Below are 14,901 nucleotides of genomic sequence, written 5' to 3' on the forward strand. Positions count from 1 at the left end.
CCCAAATAATAACACTAATAATCCTTAACATTTGAAACAACGGCTTATCACGTGTTGAGACATCTCAAAGTGCTTCGTAGAATATACTGTAAAATGAATTGAGTGTGTATTTTGTGGGCCAAAATTGGCAAAAAAAAGCTCTCTTATTCCCCAAACCCTGCCTTTGGGCTTAAACCCACAAACTCCCACCCCCAGAGGCCGAGAGTGCTACCAACTGGGCAATGGGGAAGTATCTTAGCTTGTGACAAACCACCTACAGTTAAGCCTGAATTCCAGCACCCAACGTGAGCAGCCCTGCAGAGGAGGGTGTGTGTGTATCTGAAGTACATTCGCACAATTATTTATTTTGCTTTATTATTTTTCCTTCGCACACCTCGTTCGCTGTGTGTGTGTCTGTGTGTATGTGCACAGGCCACATTCCAGAGTGTATTAAATCCCAATTTATTAAAATGGGAGGCAGGCCTCGCCTACGGACAAGACTTTCTCACAGGCCCTGGGGGTCATGTTTGCCTCCGCGTAGCTGTCAAGTCGCTGCAAAGGCTCTTTATACCGGGGAGGGGGTGTGGGGGTGGGGGAAAAGAACCACTCGAATAATTCAGGGGGAATAAAAGATCACGGGCAACCAATGGGGCAATGGGGCAGCTGCTCCCGCTATAAAGCACCCAGGAATGAGGGAGAGAAGGGAGAAGGGGAAAAATTCAGTTATGATCTCAAGTCACCAACAAAGTGGGATGTGGTGGAGAGGGGAGAGGAGGGGGGAAGAATTTTTTTTTGTCTTTCCAGATGGTTTCTATGGCAACCCCTGCGCTAGGATGTTCAATGTGTGAGAAAAAGCCTCTGAAACGCACACCTGGCACTGTAAGTTTAGTGAGTTTTAAAATAAATGACTTAAGAGGATTTTTAAAAATAATAAAAATTCTGCCGATGAGAATCAATCCCCCCCCCCCACGACACTGAAGTATGGATGGGTGTCATTTTATGTAATAGTCCTTGCATTTGATATAGTGCCTGATCACATTATTGAGACACCTCAAAGCACTGCACAAAATACATGGTATCTCCCCTAATCTCACCAGATCCCGTAATAGTTTTATTCCCCAATTATCTCCCTCTCTCTCTTTAATCCCTCAACTGATTTGTTGACTATAGCTTTCTGGGGCCGTGCACTCCAGATTCTTATCATCGGATCTACTGAGCAATCCAGCATGATTTTATAACAATAATCCTCGCATTCGATATAGCGCCTTATCACATCGTGGAGATTTCTCAAAGCACTTCACACAGTATATTGTAAAGTGTATATTTTATGGGAAATAATAATCCACGCATTAGATACAGTGCCTTATCGCATCTGACAGCACTCCTCAAAGCGCTCCACCTATTTTTTTAAGAACAAAACTGCAAAGTGTAATGACTGTATTTGTATGCAAAATGTGACACAGCGGCTTCCCAGGTTTGCTGGGAGATAAAGTGCAGCACGAGATGTAGTACAGTCTGTACGTGAATTGAAGACACAGCGAAATGGGTTCTACCCTCAAGAGGCTGTACGATATAAGGTTTTATAGAGAGGAGAGGAGACACACACACATATCGTGGGAGTTTTCTTGGGTGTGTAAATGCAAGAGCGAAGAAAAGGAAAATGTTGCAACTTCCAACAAATTCCCACCAACCCCAACCCCCCACCCAATAAGTCACTGCGCTAAGTTGAACCAGCGGCTGAGCTGAATGGAGAGTCAATACAGCTGACAGCTCATCAACCATCAACAGCTGATTCCGATCCCTATGGTGAGAGATAGTCACCTAGCAACAGGCCGGGCATCAATCTTCCCAGCACTGCCTCTTGTCTGCAGCCGGGAAGCATTTCCTCCGAGCTGAAAGGAGCGCACCTGCACACAGAGAGGACAGTGTCGTGTCAGGAGAGGGCAGCCAACTTAGCACAAAGCTAGAAGGATGAAAGTGACGGGGCTGACAGATTGCAAAGCTGCTTAAATCGACCCTCCAGTTCTCTCTCTCCCCCCCCCCCCCCCCCACCCCCCAACCTCTTTTGTACCTACCTCTGACCACAGGAGAGGCAGACGAGTTGGCCGGAGTCTAAGCGGGTGCAGGATCAGCCTTGCGCGATAATAAGCCACCGCTTGCGTTGGTAAACCACACCTGACCCTGCATCTCAGAGGCTTGGGCTGAAACCTTTGAGATTGTAATAATTTTAATGATAATAATCCTGTCATTTAATATATAAGCTTATAAAAGCACTTCACAGGATAAAGTGAATTGGCTGTATATTTTGTGGGCAAAACGCAGCAGCCAATTGCGCACAGCAGCGTCCCACAAACATGGTAGATTGAGTCACCAATTTTAAAAATATATATATTTTTTAAACCGGGATTATTACCCCCAGAAAGCGATTCGTCAATCGACTAACAACCAGGTTCCTGCTTACTGCAAGTAAACAAGAGATGTGCTGAGTAAGGAAACTTGCCAAAAGTTTTACCCCGCCCGGGAATCCTCTCCCTTGCGAGGCGAGTGCTCCAACCACTACGCTCCGAGTCTCGCGGTTGTGAGTGATTCCACAGTTTCATTTCGAAGTCACTTTTCCCAAAGATCTTCCCAACTGAGGTTGGATTGAAGAACTTACCACAGTTCCACTCGATCTTAAATGTGAAGACAAGAATGGTCCCAGACTAAAGGCCAGGTGAGAGTTTGGGCCTCAGGGGAGGGAAGGTCAGATGATGCTCAGGAGCTGCTGACACTTGATCTGCAGACTCAGGGATGAAGAATGATTATTGAGGGAGGTGCTGCTGGAGGCACCTGGTTTGCACAATTGTATCTCAGCATCAATCACTGTCATTTTGTCTGATTGTCATTCGTGGGACATTACTATGCACAACTGTATTGGTAACAAATACACAGTCACTCCCATTTCACAATAATTCCTGTGAAGCGCTTTGAGACATCCTTCCGCCGTGATAAGGCGCGATAGCAAATATAAGGATTATTATTAGGAAGTGGGGGGGGGAAGGGAAGAGAGGAGGAGGGGATAACAGTAGGTAAAAAAAGGGAACAGATAATCTGTTGGGACTGATGTGAAAGCGTTGTGAGATGTTATATAAAAGCAAGTTGTTGTAGTTTGAAGTGATCACTGCTCTGTTGTTGAAAAAGTGAGCTTCACGTCTGATGAGTCCTGTAGCTCAGTGGTTAGAGCACTCGCTTTGCAAGCGAGAGACCCGAGTTCAATTCCAGGCAGAGGGCGAAACCTTGGGCAAGTTTCCTTACTCCAAATGCCTCATAATAATCCCTCCAAAACTCAAAACAATAATAAATTGGTCATTTTCAATCTACAACTGTTTGTGGGACATTGCTGTGCGCAATTGGCTGTCGCGTTCGCCCACAAATATACAGTCAATTCACTTTACAGTATATTCTGTGAAGAGCTTTGAGACGTCCTCCCGACGTGAAAAGCGCTATATCAAATGCAAGGATTATTATTATTATTATGATCCTGTCACACGAGTGCACAAAATCAGGACTTATTCTCCAACATTCCCAGCAAATAGGAAATGAAGTTAGTTTGGCCTAGAAATTGAATGTACGCACACACACCACACATGTCCATCAACACGTACACGAGCACACATATGATTAATAAAACCCTAAACTGCGTGGGCTCTCGAAATATTGGATTGATAAACTATAGCCAAAGGCTGGTGTGAGGCTGAGCCCAACAGACTGAGCTAATAACCAGCCTCACACCCATGTCGTTGAAATAACTGCACGGAATTTTGGAAAGAAGTCTTGATCTGGAAGTCTTAATCTTCTCTTTGAGTTTTCCCGAATTCAGAATGAATTTGGCGACCGGTTTTCCGGATGCTGCACAATTGTCAACTTTGACGGCGAGGACTGGACCCAGCAGTGAGCTTTTGGATACGTGGCTGATATCAATAGTCAAGGCTCCCGTTTGAAGAATAGTCATTTAGCATTGCATTAGATTGAGACACTTTATACAGAGTTCCCATCTACCTGCTGAAAGTGGACGTTAAAAGATCCTGTGGTGCTGTATCAAATGCAAGGATTATATGCCGGGTATTTCAATACATTCATAGTTCAGAGTAATACAAGTTTCCCTGCAACTGCAACACACACATATATATATATACACACACACACATAAAAATAAAAAGCTTAGCTCAGTAAAATAACTGCAGTGTTTACAAAGCTGAGATTTATGGTTTCTTTGACTCCCTGGCACTATACCCCACTCAATCCTTAACACCTAGCGGCTGAATGTTTGATGTACCTGTTATGTTTAACGAGTACACTGGCCGGACAGCCAGGCTGAACCTTAGCAACTGCTTGTCCAGCTGAAATTGGCGTCTCCACAGCACAATGGATTAACAGCTGGATCTCAGCGGGGCTCTGTCTTCAAACCCATTATTATTCAGATGCAGAGGATGTCATTCAGCACTTTATTAGCTTGAAGGGAAAAGAAAGTGGACAGAACAATAGCACAATATCTCCCAGGGCCAAAGCGACTTTTTTTTTGCACACTGCAGAAAAGCACAGGTTTGTGAAGTGGGCAGTTCCCGGTAAACGTAATCCCTTTTCCCCAGCTGGTCGGTGAGCACGGTTTCACCAAAGGCTCCTGGGCTGGATTCCAGAACTGGCTGACGAACCACTCAGCACGTCTCTCGTTCTCCTGTCTGGGCTTGGATGTTGCTGGGATCGGAGGGCAAAACTGTTCAAATTAAATCACTCCCAGGTCAGGGGTGGACAAGAGTTTTATAAATTTGATACTAGGGTCAAACTCGACCTTTAAACCCAATGTCAGAGAGAGGACGCAGTGACCTAGCAGGGCCTTGTGCTTCTGGCCCGTTTCCGGCACCGAATGTACTGAGCCAAAGAGGAACTTAAGTCCATGTGTTCTGTCACAAAGGAACAATCACTCACGACCCTCTTCCCAATCCTTCAAATTGATTTCATCCCCAAATCACTGTCGACTACCTTGTGAACTTTTATTTTACACTGTGGGCCAGAGTACACAAGGAACAACAGTATCAAACGACATTTACACAACGTGTTTCACGTCAGGAGGATGTCCTAAGGTGCTAGACAGTCAGGGATTTGGACCCGAGCTGGGGAATGGGATTGGGAGAGCCGGAGGGCAGGGGTGACCAAAGGTGCGGTTGAAGAGGAGGGTCTTAACACGGGCTTTGAAGGAGGCTGGGGACATGACTGGAGCCCATTGAGTTGAGGGAGCGGACAGGTCTTTATGGAGCTAGCAGGTCACAGGTAGGGAGAAGCAAGGTTGTGGGGGCCTTTGAAGGAAGAGACGGCATTGGACTCAAACCCAGTGATGAAAGGTGAATATGCTAACAGACCGCCAGTCAGTCCACAATGTACCTTGCTTAACTGGCTATTGTCTTCCAGTAAACAGAGGGATTGGCACCAACCCACATCACTGGTAGTGCCATTAATCACACTAACATGAAACTACGCACAAGGAGAACAGTCTTACACCACAGCACATATTGGATCTAGCACAGGACAAGTGCACCCCCCCAGTCAATGATTCAGAGCAGGTTGACCTGGGGCCTTCCCATGAAAACCATAAAGTACAAGCAACAATTATAATAATCCTTGTTTGATGTTAAGTGTCGCAAGGAATTGCTCTTAAGTGACTAGTGAACACAGCAGCAAATTTGAACAGGTTTTTTTTGTTTGGTGAGTGAGGTTAGACCCCACTCCCTTCCACTAAACCCAATCGTGCTCCTCAAATAGGGACAAGAGTTAACACCCAGACATTCCCCCCCCCACATTCTCTCACACGCATACAATCTCGGCCCCAAATTGTCAAAGAACGACACAGACCTGTCTCCTTTTCATGACCACCTGAGCAAATCAGGGGACTAGATTCCCGCAGTCCAACCCGAGCTGGGTGACCAAGTGCTGTGGTAAGCCTGTCTGTGACCCCCCCTCCCTCCCCCATAAAGGGGGGGTGGGGAGAAGAGGGGGGAGAAGGGGAGAGATCAAACGTAAGATCACTACACTTGACCTTAGCCAAAAGGCAGAGGTTCGCACAGTTAGATCCCAGAAATATCCATTAAAAGTGAATGTACAACTTATTTGGAGGATTGTTGCCTTCCCTTATTGAATAGTGTCACTCTTAACATCCCATAAACACGTAACTGACCAGTGTTAAGTGTCTCATGCGAAGGATGACCTCTTGTAAACACAGCGTTGCCTTCTCTATGCCCCCCACCCCACTCCAAACAAAAACTGAGTGTCAGCCTGGGCTGTGAGCTCAAGTTCTGATGTGGGTCTCAAACACATAAAACCTTCTGGCCCAGAGGAGAGCATGGGAGCGACTGAGTCAGTTAGGGCGGACACGGAACATGACATCTCTCGTACATTGGCTCCGAGGATGTCTGGAATCAAACTTTCATTTCCGTAAAATTCTTAGGGAACAATTCTAAGGTTTTCCCTTTTTAAAATATAGTTTAGACCATAACTGACATTTCATTTTAGTTTCGGTCTCAAGCTGGGAGTTCAGCAAAGTGGGGTGGAGTGAGAATCGCAGGCAAATGCTTGAGGTACCACTCACTGACTTTTGTAGCTCAACGGGTCCCTCTAGTGGATAAACACCACCACAAACAGGACAGGGTTTTAATAATAATAATCCTTGCATTTGATATAGCGCTTTTCACGTCGGGAGGACATCCCAAAGCGCTTCACAGAACACACTGTAAAGTGAATTGACTGTATATTTGTGGGCGAACGCGGCAGTCAATTGCGCACAGTAATGTCCCACAAACAGTCGTAGATTGAAAATGACCAATTTATTATTGTTTTTGGTTTTGGAGGTTTATTATTAGGCTCTGTGTGGAGTAAGGAAACTTGCCCAAGGTTTCACCCTCTGTCTGGAATTGAACTCAGGTCTCTCAATTGCAAAGCGAGTGCTCTAACCACTGAGCTACAGGACTTTTAAACACCTTTTCTCACCAGACAACCATCAGGAGAGCTTGTCTTACTGATCTCTTGAATGAGAAATGTCACAGGGTCTACGTGGACAAGTAAATAAGGGGAAAAAATTAATTTGCTACATGTTTTCTGCATACACAACTTGCATTCACCTAGCACCCTTCACGCTGGCTAGTGTGTGAGCTCTGTATGTATAGGTGGGTAGGGTGGGGCACTAGAGAAAGGGGAGGTGATTATATGTTGCGGTTAAAGAGTAGGATTTAAGGTTTAAAGCATGGGGGTGGGGGAGGCAAGGCAGAGTGATTGAGACAGGGAGGTCCAGAAGTTGGATGCTGTGAAGCACTTTGAGAAACCTCAACAACATGTTGATGCATGATATCAAATGCAAGGATAATTATTCTTATTATCAATAATATAGCACAGGATTCACATCCAATCGGAACTTGCACCTGAGAGAAATCATTGGGGTGCTACAATATTGAGGTGCTGCTTACACCCTTGATATCTAGAGAAAAAAATCCCTTTTGGAAAAAAAACATATGTGTGATTGTGGACAACACTCAATCTGATCCCTCTCTATCCCTTTCTGGTTGGTGCTGCCCACAATACGTCCTACCTGGAAGGCACTGTACATGCGCGAGCGAGGTGCTGTTGACCACTGAGCTGGGAATATCCAATTTGCCACCAGACATAATGTGTTCTTGTCACCGCGATCACAGGATATGATGTCCAGCTGGAATAATCAGAGACGGCAGCAGTGCTGATGCATATAGATAGTGGTGCACACCACAAGTTTATTGCAAAATGATCACAGCCCCTCACGGGAACCAGGTTGAGCAGCTTTGCTACAGTAATGGAAAAGCAGAAAAAGCAAGATTCTCAATAATCACAAAGAACTCTTTTTTAAAAAAAATCCACCCAATTACAATGACCCAGTGTTTAATTTAACCCCGCGTTGCGTTCCAATCCATGATCACACAATTAAATAACTTTCTTCCTCCTTCACTCGTCCCATGAAAACCGGATAGAGATACAAGTCTGAAGGATATGGAACTTCAGGAACGTGTGAACACTCAAGTCACGTGTACCATTTTAACATATACGCACATATCCATGATACATAAAAAGCCGAGCACACTGAACATGTACAATATGGACTGGCAGACTTGTGTACACTGGGCTATAAAATCTCCAAGACTGCTCCTCCCTCTCTCTGCCCCCGCCCCCCCCCCACCCCACATGCACTTACCCCACCCACTGAAAACGTTATTCGGACACTCGCTATAGATTTCTGGAATATTTTGGACTGACAAAAGTTTTAGCTTTTAATCGTCTTGTCGCCTGGGTCAACGAAAGAAAGCTATTGGAAATGGCTCAACTTTTTGGTTAGCGGGTACAAGTGTAAGAAGAAGTGAATGCACTTCTCTGGCATCGAGGACATGATGTACAGCAAAGACACCGCCTTGCTGGAGGCTCGCGCTGGCTACTGAACAGTCAAAAAAAATCAGTCGTCGCGGGATAACACCATTATAAAATAAACCAGTCACAGAGGCCACGTGTAAAGGGAAAGAATCTTGTTAGGGTTAGAAATGAGGTACCATTCTGGAATATTTCCTTTCATCATTTGGCAACGGGCATTGGAGGCCGACGTTTCCCTGAAGAGGGGAAAGTTAAGATACAAAAGGAAAAAGATGCCAAAAAAAATTGGGGGAAAAAAATTGACTGAAAATAGCGTCCTACGGAATCAGAATCACATCAGAGCATAGATCCTGAACCCATGCTCCACTGCCATCATTAAAGGTTCAGTACAAAGTGAAGTCAAATGGGTCGTGGGAATTTAGACTCTATGGTTACGGGAAGCTTGAACATTGTGCTTTTGACACAGAAATACTCCTCAAGATCTCGAACAATCGCAAACCACAGAATGAAGAGCGATAATTAATCGTTGCACGTAAAAGTGACTGAATGGGGGAAACAAAGGCCATAAAGAGATGGATGTCCGGGTTTGCAGGCAGTTTAGAAGAAACAAAAAGCTTAAGAAAGTTTTAAAAATTCACGAGTGGAGAATGAAGCCCAAGAGAGCGCATCGCGGCTCAACACTAAACTCAGGCTACTTCATCCACCCACCCACCCGTCCGTCCGTCCATCCATCCACCTTCTTCGTTATACAGCAAAGAGATTGGCTCATGACTGCAGGCCATTGTTAAAAATAAACCTACAGCTCAAGTGTCCTGGCTGGTGCAATCATTGTTAAGTGTCAAGTACAACGATAAACTTGTGTTGCTACCTGTGCTGGGAAAAGAGGAGAGACCTTTTGGAGGGAGCCTCCAATTCATCTGAAATGGAAAAGTGAAAAGGTGGCAAAGCTTCTGTTAAGAGTAAGATCCTGTAGAATTCATTCAGTTCAATGAGCATGATCCTGTCCTCAACAGTGGTATAAGTGTGGGGGAGAAACCGCGTAAATCACTGGTATTCGAGCGAGCTTCCCAAAACTTCCCCAACCTCAAAAGAAAATAATCGGACAAACAAAAACACAGCTTTTCCTGGCGTCCCACTGGTTAAATGCACTACCATGGTGAGGTAATGATCAACCTACACCAATCCAGGAGGTCCCAGGTTCAAAGCCTTGGTCTCAAGCTAAGCAACTTGACAGTTTGGAGGACACTACAATTTGGCTTGGCCTCTGGGAGATAGATCCTCGTTGGTGCTGTGTGCGGGTGGGTACAAAGCGGGGTCATTTATAATTTGCCCCCTCTCCCTCTGCCCCCCCACCCCCCCCTGCGCTTGCTTCCATTAGTGAATTCAGCATATTCAACAATGATTTCAGTGTGACCGGGGGAGGGAGGAAGGGAGGCGGCTGGGGTGCTGGTTGGTGTAAATTTTGCCCCGGATGGGGGGTGGGGAAGAGAAAGAAAGAGGGGAGAAAAGAGGGAAGTGGGGACTGACACATAAACTGCCACATGCACTGCAGACAGAGGAACACCTCACTAATAGAAACAACTGCAATCATGACAAGTCCCACATTCCAACCAGCTGAAACGAAAACTTCCACCTGAACAATGATGTCGACTGAATTCACTCGGGCAGTTTCAGGTTTACTGGCTGGTGCACTTACGTTCTGTTCAGGACTTTCCACAGGTGGACATAAATACAAGGTACAGTTTAGGGTAAACCTTCACCACCCCCTCCCCAACCTAACACCAAAATATAATCGATCAGTCAATCCTTGATTTCCAAACAAATGCAGCAGGAGGGCAGGGGGAGAGACACAAATGGCCCGTTAGACAAAAAAATAGTCCCAGCATTAAATTCAATACTTATAAATCTACAGTAAGTATTAGCAGCTGATTGAGTCATTTTCCAATAAAAACACTGCTGATTTAAACTCTAGAATTTCCCTTTTAAAAATGCATCCATGGGCTCCAACCAACATGTAAAAAAATAGTGACAGGTGAGATTATATATATATTTTTAAAAACAATTTTGTTTTTGGTAAAAGTGTGAATGACTGTTCCAGGGGAGAAGAATTTTTTTTCTCTCTGCATTTGTTTGTAAAGCAAAACTTAAAAAATACTGGCCTTTGAATTAAAAAGGGTCATTGAAATTTATGAATGACTTGGTAATAAATTAAAACTTTACAGGTAGGCACTGGTATAACCTCGCAGTTTTTTTTATATATACTGTATATAAAACACAGATAAAGAGTAGCACATACATAGAAAACATTTGAATGGAATTGGATAACTAGCATTGTAGCATGATGTGAAAATGAAATACTTTTGTCTTTCCCCTTAAAATTGCCACAAAATAACCCACACACAGGACGCACTTGGCTTGTTAGGGTCTTTGCGTGAAATGAATACAACAGGCAGAATAGGACCGAGGACTTGCTTCTCAATAGACTGCTCGCTGGCATTTTACTACTTCTCTTTCTTGTTTTCTGTCAAATCCTCTGTGGCTTCTTCCGAAGCATCCTTGTCAAGGCCAGTTTTCTCTTCATATCTGCATTTCAAGCGAGAATATACAAGTTATACGCTCTGGTGGGCTGTCACCTTCGATGAGTAAACCATCCACCCCCCGCCCCATCTCCTGTCCTTGTCCAGCGTTCAATCTCTGCAATGTTTTGGGGGAATGGGGTGGCGATGGTGGGAGAAGAGAAAGAAAGGAGTACAACTGGATAGCAATTAAGAGAAGGATTCCTATCTCCTTTTGCCCACCTCCTAGCTCTGATATAAAATTGTACACTCCACCAAGATCAGCAAAAAACACCCACAGACCAAACTTCTGGTCAGACATCACATGAAGCATTAACCAACCCAACCCAGCTTCTTTATTTAACAATTTCAAAGGTTAAATGTTTAGAAAATGTTAAGATGTAGCAATTTATTAAATCAAGCTTGTTAAATTAAGCTGCGTTGCTGGCATTAATGTTGGTTGCTGTGCTTCAAAGGAATAATAATAATCCTTGCATTTAGTGCTTTATCACGTCTTCTAGACGTCTCAAAGCGCTTCACAGAATACACTGTAAAGTGAATTGACTGAATATTTTATGGGCGAAATGCAGCAGCCAATTGCGCACAGTAGCGTCCCACAAACAGTTGTGGATTGAAGAAACTAATTTTTTCTTGATGGATTATTATTAGGTATAATAATAATAATCCTTGCATTTTGATATAGCGCTTTTCACGTCTTCTAGACGTCCCAAAGCGCTTCACAGAATATATTGTAAAGTGAATTGACTGTGTACTTGTAGGCGAACGCGGCAGCCAATTGCGCACAGCAATGTCCCACAAACAGTCGTAGATTGAAAATGACCAATTTTTATTATTGTTTTTTTTTTGGAGGGATTATTATTAAGCTCTTGCCCAAGGTTTCGCCCTGCCAGGAATCAAATTCAGATCTCGCTTGCAAAGCGAGTGCTCTAACCACTGAGTTACAGGAATGTCATCTCCCATAAATACTCTTTCCTACAGGAGTTACTTCCCCACAACGTTGAGCCATCCAAGTTTAGGCTGACAGTCCATCAAGCATGCAAAAAACATGCAAGGCCTTGTCCATCTAATTTGAACGTTACATTGTGATGACTAAGGACATAACTTCTCTCTTTCCAACAAGAGAAGCACTCAGAGACGCTACCTGCACAAAGGCGTTATGTAAATGCATGTCGTTATCAAGGCCTTAGCTTTTGATATCTCTCATCAGAGTTGGGAGTGAATCGACAGCAACAACTCGCATTTATATAGCACCTCTCACACAGGATAGTGTCTCAAGAGCGCCTGAATCAAATTGTGTGAGGAGCTAAAACAGCTTTAAAATTAGAAATATGCGCTTCAACCTGTAATATTTCAGCGTTCTCAAATGAGCTGGAGAGGAGTAGTCTCACTACTGGCCTGCCAATGCTTCACAAGTTTGCAATGCAAATAAGGACTGCATTTTTGTTCCAATGAACAAAAACAATCCAACATACAAAGTTGTAAATAAAGAAGACATATTCAAACCTCCCTGATAGAAAGGTGAAATAAACACATCACACAGACGATAAGACTCAGTCTGCTCATTCCCAAGCCTGCTGGAGAAGCCCAATTGTCGAGAGGCATGCAGAGCAGCTCAACGCATGCATTACAAGCCAATACTGATGCAACGTGTATGGCTTCACTGACACTATCCATAGAGTTCTCTACCGCCCTCGCTTCCCTCACACTCATTTCCCCCACACCTGAGTGCTGGCTGTCTGTCAGCTATAGACTTTGTAGTTACTGGTGGAATTCTACTTCAGTTTAGTTGGAAGAAACATCTTTGCATTCAGTTCTCTATCCCACCCCTACCCCCGCCTACTACTATGCGTAATTCACTGAGTTGTTAAGCTGAGAGCTGGGCAACTCAACAATCTGACTATATGCAATCGAAACAAAAACTTGTGCAATTTACAATGACTAGTGTGGCAGCTGAAAATGACATCAAATGGTATTTAGTTGGCCAATGAACCCAAACTATCAAGTTACAACATTTTTCTCCCTCTCACAGCTATGAGGTTGGCTTCCCAGTGTTACCATCGGTCAATTACTCACCACAGCCCTTCACACGCAGAGTCTATTGTCATGTTAATCAATGATTCAGCATGAGAAACAGTAACTTTATGATTGCTCATAACGGAAACCAAGGTGCAACCAGAATATTCACACTGAAGCATCCGCAGAAGCTGGAAGCTGGTTATAATATTGGTGAGGCTTCTAAATGAGGAAATGAAGTACTACGAGATGATGAGTGACTTAGTGAGGAGAGCTACACTTAAAAAGCACAGGACGCAAGAGTGACAGTCAAAAGGAAGCTTACGCTGGGAGCAGCAGCATGCTGAGCAATACAGAAGCAAAAGCACAGCAAGAAGTCTGGTGTATACCTGGCCAGTTTGCGGTTCCACAAGCCTCTCGTGACAGGACTACATGGGGCTAGGGTTGGTCCGCCTGCGGCGGGGGGAGTTAGGCTTTTGCTGCATAGAGTTGGCCAGGCTAGCTGGGGAGCCTGAGACAGTGGGGAAATGAGTAAGTCTTGGAGTGTGTGGCAAGACCTCAGCTGAAGACTCGTAGCTGATTTGAGTGAGGCAACATGAAGAGGAAGGGTGAGGGGTAAGAGGAGAAGAACAAAAGGAAAAGTTCAGTGTAGACAGCTTTAAAAGAACGGCAACCGTAAAATACAGAACAATCTCAGAAACTCCATTAACAGACGTTTGGTATCCCAAAATCCAAATTGAAACTTAATCTTGAACCATCTGCACTGTCAACTTTATTGTTGTTGTAAGTCAAGGCTCCTCCGCAGAATCAGTACTTAGCACTTGGGAGGAGATCGAGAGAAAGCCATGTTTAAGATGCGAGCCCATCAATGTGTACTCCAAGACGCTACCCCGCGTGAAAGGCGCTACATCATAGAATTAGAATCCTACAGCACAGAAGGAGGCCATTCGGCCCATTGTACCTATTCCGGCTCTTTGAAAGAGGTATTCAATTAGTCCCACTCCCCACACTTTCCCACAGACTAAGTGAATACCCAATCCACTTTTGAAAGTTATTTTTGAATCCTCTTCCACCACCCTTTCAGGTAGTGCATTCCAGAATAGTGTATACAGGTAAATGCAAGTTGTTCTACCGTTCACTTCTTCCAAACCTCAAAGTAGGAATGGCAAGTGCAGCTATAATAGACAATTAATATCAAACTCAGTAGTTCCAATTCAATTGGCCCAATGGACAAGGGTTTCCCTGAAACTAAAGAGGTCACTTTTGGAAAGAAGTAGGTATTCTAGGTCTGATATTCCGATCTATGCAGATTATTGGAGCTCACCGGATTGGCAATATATTTCAATGAATGCAAGTGAACTTATTTCAACTGCAAAAAAATTAATCTAGGGTAGCAGGAGAGACGTCCAAACAATGAACAAAACACGGTTTCACAAAGCAGTCAATCCAAGCTCCTTTTAGCCATGAATCAACATTACCCAAATTTGCAGTCCTTGGTTTCCATTTTAATGAGGAGTCTCTCCTCTGTAGAACTCTTATGTGCCTTTGCAAGCTTGTTTTTAATTGAGGTTCCTGCAACTCGGCTCCAAAGATAACCCGCCCAACCCCCTTCTTTGGTGGTCAGCTCCCGAGTTCTAGTTTGAGGAATCAAAACAAGACGATTCGACACCCACCCCCTCGTGTTTTTCCTCCGCACAGCAGCTGTATTTTGAATTTCAGGTGTTTGCGCTCGGGACCAGGACAAGGTCACCATCAGCCCGCGCCTGAGTCTCTGGATTAATTAAACATCAAAGGCTGAGAGCAGGTGCTTGCTTGGTCTAACGACTTGCCTCGTTTCCTGAGAATTCTCCGCAGTACAAGTCTCTCCCTGCAGCTGGCCCGGGCGAGTGCTAATGATCACCGTGCGGGGGATTCAGTT

General features: G+C 44.4%; 2 protein-coding genes across 3 annotated transcripts in view; one reads left to right on the forward strand and one right to left on the reverse strand.

Annotated features, from left to right (window-relative positions):
* The window catches only part of dynlrb1 (dynein light chain roadblock-type 1), a gene marked incomplete at its 3' end in the record, with an annotated part of 137,919 nt that overhangs the window by 118,003 nt on the left and 5,015 nt on the right, over positions 1 to 14,901 (forward strand).
* Positions 7,737 to 14,901, reverse strand: part of hm13 (histocompatibility (minor) 13) — a 29,150-nt gene continuing 21,985 nt past the window's right edge. The window contains exons 12-13 of one of the 2 annotated variants that reach the window (XM_042341788.1): positions 13,373 to 13,559; positions 10,917 to 10,977 (exon numbers count right to left, since the gene is read on the reverse strand). In XM_042341788.1, coding sequence (XP_042197722.1) covers positions 13,412 to 13,559 — 148 coding nt within the window. In that variant the 3' untranslated portion in view covers positions 10,917 to 10,977; positions 13,373 to 13,411. Of the gene's footprint in view, positions 10,978 to 13,372; positions 13,560 to 14,901 lie in introns of both variants that reach the window. The other variant, XM_007908651.2, reaches the window with a different exon arrangement.

The sequence above is a fragment of the Callorhinchus milii genome, unplaced genomic scaffold, assembly GCF_018977255.1.
Source record: "Callorhinchus milii isolate IMCB2004 unplaced genomic scaffold, IMCB_Cmil_1.0 Scaffold18, whole genome shotgun sequence".
Lineage (NCBI taxonomy): Eukaryota > Metazoa > Chordata > Chondrichthyes > Chimaeriformes > Callorhinchidae > Callorhinchus > Callorhinchus milii.